Source organism: Dendrobium catenatum, unplaced genomic scaffold, assembly GCF_001605985.2.
Source record: "Dendrobium catenatum unplaced genomic scaffold, ASM160598v2 fragScaff_scaffold_716, whole genome shotgun sequence".
Lineage (NCBI taxonomy): Eukaryota > Viridiplantae > Streptophyta > Magnoliopsida > Asparagales > Orchidaceae > Dendrobium > Dendrobium catenatum.
In genome coordinates, this window is record NW_021319178.1 from 8935762 (window position 1) to 8942904 (window position 7143).

At 32.2% G+C, this 7143-nt stretch overlaps 1 protein-coding gene across 3 annotated transcripts in view; it reads left to right on the plus strand.

Moving 5' to 3' along the window:
- Positions 1–6660, plus strand: part of LOC110105287 (methyltransferase-like protein 2) — a 15493-nt gene extending 8833 nt beyond the window's left edge. The window contains exons 3-9 of one of the 3 annotated variants that reach the window (XM_020834728.2): positions 1677–1816; positions 2202–2235; positions 2382–2457; positions 4418–4595; positions 4775–4864; positions 4970–5060; positions 6267–6660. In XM_020834728.2, coding sequence (XP_020690387.1) covers positions 1677–1816; positions 2202–2235; positions 2382–2457; positions 4418–4595; positions 4775–4864; positions 4970–5060; positions 6267–6397 — 740 coding nt within the window. In that variant the 3' untranslated portion in view covers positions 6398–6660. The other 2 variants (XM_020834726.2, XM_028696084.1) reach the window with 2 other exon arrangements.
- The last annotated feature ends 483 nt before the right edge of the window (positions 6661–7143 follow it).

Sequence of the window (7143 nt, forward strand, 5' to 3'; positions counted from 1 at the left end):
TCACTTCAAAGTGAGTTCAAGCAGCATTTTGAAAAAAAAAAGGGCTTGACCCTTCGAATGTGAACTGGTCAATTTACTTGTAATGTCTCGATTTTGTAAAATTGTTCGGTTCAAACTATAGATTTTTATACACCATTGATTTAAAGCTTGTTTAAGCTTGAGCCAAACTTATTGAGCTTAAAATGTTAAATTTTATTTTAATAAAGTTTGAAATAGCATGTTTTAGTTTTATTAAATCTTTTTAAAATTTTTAATATTCATTTAAAATCATATGCATATAGATTCAACAAGATTAGATGGATGCCATCTCAGGCAATTTTCGCTTGTTGCTAATGGCTTGTTCTTTGTACTATAATAAGACGACTACTTAAAGTTTTCCTATTATGTGAGACTGTGTGAATATTAGATGGGGAGTTAGGTTGCACATGGTTTTATAAAGTTAAGAACACAAATTTATTTTATATTATAAACTTTATATTTTACATTAAATATTATTCTTATTACATATATATATACACACACACACTTATATTCACATTCGACTTATTGAGGAACTTTATGTTGAGGCTTAATCGAGGTAGTTATGTATTCACTTTAAAATTTTTAATTATTATATAATTTATATTATATTATAATTATTTTAGGTTTTATTATATCATTCGAGTTGATTATAGGTTTTATTATATCATTCGATTTAACTCAGCTCGACCTAGATTTAACCATTGAACTGTGAGCCTATGCTTCTTTTTGTTTCATATCCGGTTTGATTTTTATTTTAGGTTTTATTATATCATTCGATTTGATTATAGGTTTTATTATATCATTCGATTTAACTCAGCTCAACCTAGATTTAACCATTGAACTGTGAGCCTATGCTTCTTTTTGTTTCATATCCGGTTTGATTTTTCTGAACCTTGGGTTCAAGTGTTTGTTTTGGTTGAATTGAATGAAACTAAATTACTCTTCTTGAAACACACCTTCAAAAAGGTGAGAAGTTTCAACTTTGAGGGATTGGTTATTATTATTGCTAATGGGTTGATGGGCTGGAATATCACTTCTATTTAAAATGGTAAGAAGTAGCATAAAATTAACATGATGGTGGAGAAAAATGTCACCCATTTTAGTCCAAATAAACACAAAAACTAAGTTCATTCGAAGAGAGTTAATGCTAAACAAATAAATGTCATTTACAATCCACTTCAATGCGACTCAATTCTTGAACTTGAAACACTTGCAGTGAAACAAACTGACCATTTGCATTTACTCTAGTTTTTTTTTTTGGGAGTTTGTATTTACTCTAGATGAGCATCAGATTTTGCTACAAGATTGGTTTTGTTTTATTCTCTCTTCTTAAACCTCTAATTTTCAGAAGATATCTTCCACATGAAACCCATAGCAAAACCATTGAAGCCTCTGCACGTTAGCTGGCCTTGTAAGCTACTTCAATGCCAAATCTGGCACTGCAGTTTCTTGTCCTATGAAGTGTAATGTGGAAAAAAGATTTTGAAGCCTTATATGCAAAAAACATGACTAGAAAGTGGTTCTTAGCCCGCAGCTTGATGGTTCCATGCAAGAATTTTGAACATTACTTTTGATTTGTTCAAACATCAATTTCTTCTCATTCTTTTCATAAATCCATAAATTATCTAACAATTTGGCTATCTTTTTTTTATCAGGTTTGCCAAATGTGGATTCTAGTGGAAGGACAGTTGCTCCTCTTTTTAATAACTTGATTAGTAATAAAGCATCTATTGATATGGATGCTGAATTTCTTAATCGGATATATATACTACCAAGAAAAAGCTGTTTTCATACGGTATGTTACTACAAAGGAAGCATTTCTGGTTGATCAAATTAACTTCTTTTGAAATCTTTCTCATTTTGTTCTTCTAGTTCCTTGATTTTTTAAGATGAAGCTTTTCAGCATATGCTGTTCTTGATTTTTCTATGATTGCTTGATAGCTTTAGGTGCTGCTAGGCATGTGCCATGGATTCTTTATTTGTCTTTATTATTATTATTATATATATATATATATAGAAACATATCAATCTATGATGCATGAACCTATTCATGCAAAAATATATGCAGACATACTTCCATGCATCATGAATATACAGTTGTCTTATCTTGTCTTAAAATATCTTACTTATTTTCCCTTTTTCTTCTATCTATTACTTCTAATTTAATGTTCGCCTGGAAGTCTGATTTGAGACAAATCCATGATCTCATTCCTGGTAATATTCATTAATCTCTCCTATGCATTGATTTCCAAGTTTTGATCAATTTAATTTCCCGATGACTTATGTTATGTCTTCAAACGTTTTGCACGATGGATATAGTTTCCTTTTTTGATGCCATTGTTGCCAAATCGTTTCTACAGGTTCTTCTGATCAAGGCTTTAATCTAATTGTTATTGACCCACCATGGGAAAATGGAAGTGCTTATCAAAAAGCAGTGTATGTGGTCACATCTTCTCCTTGGCAATTTTTTTATAACTTTTTTTTTTTCTCGTCATCTTAGATTTTTGACTTCAAGCTCAGATGAAAATCCTAGATGAAGAAGATTAATAATTGTTGTTGAATCGGCAACCAATGGTAGAACTTCTGCCAAAAGCTGTGAAAATTTTCATATATTAATGCTATTTCTGTGATGGGCTAATGACATTCAAGTCACAATAGAAACGAGTAGACAATTAAATTATTGCTTCAACCTGCCCTTTTGTCATTGCTATATTTCTGACCAGACATAGTATACCATTTTCAACGTATCTAGACTTCTAACTGATATTTAGGTGTGCCAGAGTTGAATTCAAATGCCACATAACATGAAAATGCTATATGCCAATATGTGTTGTTTATGAATGAGTTGAGCTTAATTACTCCACATACTATTCATGTCATACATTTTAAAGGGATGACATGATCCGACTTGAATTCACTTAAACAAGCAAAACTAAGTCTTCGTTTGGGATGGCTTTTCCCAAACGAAGCCTAAATCATTCAATACATTGATCTGTAAACCAATCTCTTATTGAGTTTCTTGCTGGAGGTAGATTTCCCTCTCTATTTTCTTCCATGATCTGTAAACCTTTTTCTAGGAAGCTTTCTAAACTAGCGTTAAATTTAAACTTTTCTTGCAATTATGTTTTCTAACGCACTAAAATTGCTTTTATTTAAGAAGCAGAGATAGGCTACATGAAGTTTTGCTTCACTTATTATTGTGCTGTGCTGCCTTGAATTGGTGTTGTGGAGTAAAGTGGATAACTGTTTTGGAAGATTATTATTTAAAGTGCTTTAAGAGTTGTAGCAGTTTGGTAGAATATTATTGCCATATTGGTAAAGTGATTGTATGATTAAACAAGTATTTTTGTAAGTTTTATATTATTATATAATGATAAAGAATATTAGTTATTAGATAATTAATTAAAATTAAATATATTTATTATTTATCAAATGAAAATGCTAAAATTTATGAAGCTCTTTTATGGGTTTTTTTGTGAAGTCATTAGGCTACCTTTTTACATATCTAATTTTTTTTATTATAGCTCTTAAACAAAACACCTTAAAATTATTTTTATAGTTCAAGGAAGCTTAAGCAAATAGTTGAAAACATTATCAAATGAATTCCCAGTTAACCAACTTTTTTCATCACGATTAAGGCTTCGTTCGGGACGGATTTCTTTCTGCTTCTTAAGGCATCTTCCTAGTACAAAAATTTTAATTTTTATACTAGAAAGCTGTTTTAAGAAGCAATAAGAAAGCCGTCCCAAATGCAACCTAAGTTAGTTGTTATGATTATTTTAAGCTGATGTGTTAGCCAGCTATTGCTTGTGTTAGGCAAATAGGGTTAAGTTTTTCCCCAATTATGATGGTACCTTATCCAAGTCTTCATTTCTCTAGTGTTAGGTCATGACAATTTTTTATCTTTTTTTTTGTTTTGAAAATGCCAAGTACTAGTAAAGTTTAATGAGGATTTATTTCATGAATTTTAACATAAATTTACATTTCCTGTTGATCAAACATCAATCCTCTACCCAAAAAATATAGTTCTTGCTAAGAATCAAACATAAGAATGTGTAAATAAATTCCAAATCAAGAAATAAGTGTTAGTTTATCAGGCTGTTAGTGTACTGTCCTGAGAAGCTTAAATACCCATCAATGGTCAGTGCCATGCGGCAATACCCTTCTGCAAAAAGTGCTGGTGCTGTAGTAATATACTGAAAGTTTCCTAAACTGTTATCCATTTCTTCACTCTGAAGGGAGTTGAAGTTTCCCAACTTTTGTGTTTAATCAAGATCCTTTATTTCTTCCACAGAAAGGACCACTAAATTGATGAAAAAATGATCCAGATCGGTAAATTTAATCTTCTTACTGAATGATACCTCAAAATTTATTTCAGTATATTAATTCATTTTAGGTACCCGACATTACCAAACCGATACTTCCTATACCTCCCTATCAAACAACTTGCTCATACAGAGGGAGCCCTTGTTGTATTATGGATGACAAATAGAGGGAAGCTTCGTGCTTTTGTTGAACAAGAATTATTTCCAGCTTGGGGAGTGACTGATATCAAAACTTGTTACTGGTTGAAGGTAATTTCCTTTTCTCTTCTTGGTTTTGAGAATTCTTGTACTAATAGAGATTTAAATATCTTTTGCGCAATAGAAATCGCAGTTACATTTCGTTTCATGCGTATTAATTAATCCAATGCTTCTGCTTTTTAATATTTTGCTAGGCTATTTCACTCTTTGCTCTCATTATTATTATATAGATAAAACCCGATGGTTCTCTGCTTAGTGACTTGGACTTGATTCATCACAAACCGTACGAATACCTTCTTCTTGGCTATGTCAATAAAGAGGTCAGAGTTCCAGTATTTTCTTGAGTTTTTCATCCCAAAGCTCAGAACCTATACTCCTTTACCCATTTAATTTTCTGATATATATATTCTTGTGAGCTTTTGCAGAAAATTGAACCACATTTCATCCAAAATTTTCAAGATATCCAAATCTTCATCAGCATCCCTGGTGCTTATTCACGGAAACCTCCACTGGGAAGTATCCTAATTCCTAGCGTAAACGTTTCAGTTTCTGTAGGGCTAAAATTACTAGCCTTCTTTAGATCAAAACATATGCATAGCTTTTTAGTGCGTCTTCCTGTGCCTTCAGGAATGCAGGGGACTCTTGTGGCATTTCTTTACTATTAAAATTAGTTTTAGGTAATCAGATATCATCATTAAACAGAGGTCTTCCGATGAGCATATACGTGAAAAGGTTAGAGTAGCTCTAGTCGAAGATAAGATTAGAGAGAGTTGCCTTAGATGGTTTGGTCACATTAAACGGAGGCCTTACGATGACGCGGTTAGGAAAGTTGAGATATTAAATTTGACTTATGTTACAAAAGGTAGAGTAGACCTCAAAAGACTTGGTTAGGAAATATTAGAAATAATCTTTCTTTATTAGATTTAAATGAGAATTTGACTTTTAACAGGACACAATGACGAAAAAGAATTCATATAGCCGACCCCACGTAGTGGGACAAAAACTTGATGTTGTTGTTGTAAACAGATATCATCATTGGCAATATTAATCAACTTCTCATTTTCTTGCAGTACAGTAGCCACCTTTGCAGTCTGAGATATTTAATTTGTTTTAATGTTGTTTTTCTTTTTAAGTAAAACATTTGCATAGTCATACCGTTACGACTGCCTGAACTTCAAACCAATGCAGTGAGTGCATTTGCCATTTCATTATAGCTAGTGCTTTTTGGATGCTCACGAGAGTGAGGCTTAATCCCACATAAAAGTTAATTAAGATTTCAGTTTGTAATATATTTGAGTTGATAGATGTCCAATCTCTAATATATTGGTTTCAACTTGGGCATTGCTGTGTCACTCTACTAACAATATCCCTAAGCAACTTCATTGTGGGATTCATAAACTAAGGCTTCGTTTGGGACGACTTTCCTACTGCTTCTTATAGCAGTTTTCTAGCGTAAAAATTAAATTTTTTGTACTAAAAAGCTGCTTTAAGAAGCAATAAGAAAGTCGTCCCAAACGAAGACTAATTGTTAGTGCCGATCTTCTTGTTATCTTCAGTACATTAAAAAAAAAAGTATCAATTTGCAAACGTAGTTAACTTCGATGAATTTGATTTGTTTTCCAAACTTCCATCGGTATTGGTTGATTTGTCTTATATTTGAATTGAGGATAACATTAAAGATATCTTTCTAGCTGCTGTTCTTAACTTTGGAAGAATTGCTAGTAGATCATCTTCCAGGTTCCAAGCCTTCAAGGTGCATAGAACTTTTTGCCAGAGAGCTGGTAGCTGAATGGACTTCTTGGGGAAACGAACCTCTCTGCTTTCAAGACTGTAGATACTTTATGGAAAGGTAAGCCGAGAAAGTTTTATTTGATTGGCCAAAATCTACTTTTTTTTCTATATGGATACTTGTTGTCATCCTCAACTGCTGGAATTGATTCTATAAGTTCATTACAATCCCCAAATCATTTGTGCACTTATTGCTGAGATATTAATCTCTTTTGGGGGGCAATTTCATGTGTGATTTCCATTTACAGTATTATCACTCAAATTATGAAGGGCACAACAACCTTGTTAATTTCTGTTCTCTTTAATTTGTTGTATTTTTAATGGTTTAGTTTTATCATGTGTAAAAACATAATTTATTAGTTCATTTTAAATGTTATGAGTGATAGTTTTGTAAATAAGAAATATTTCAATGACACATTCAACATAATAGCTCTTCAAATATCAACTAATCCTTATGATAAATTGATAAGAACAACTGCACAAGAATTGTCCTTCAACAATAGGAGAGATTATTTTATGCAGTCACCAGACGGTCCGGAGACGAATTAGGATACACCATGCCATCCGGTACATAGCGGTACACAACACCGGTACACAACTAAAAAGTGATATAGCGTGTCATGATTAGCCTCCGAACGACGTCCGGTGACCGCACTTAATAATGTCACCAACAATAGCCACGAGAATTGGAGGGAGTTTGTTTTTTTTTTTCATGCTAGCATTTTGTGATGAATTTATAGAAACATATGGGAGGTTTAAATAGGAATATATAAAATTAGTAATTGACAAAATAAATTAAGATAACTCATGG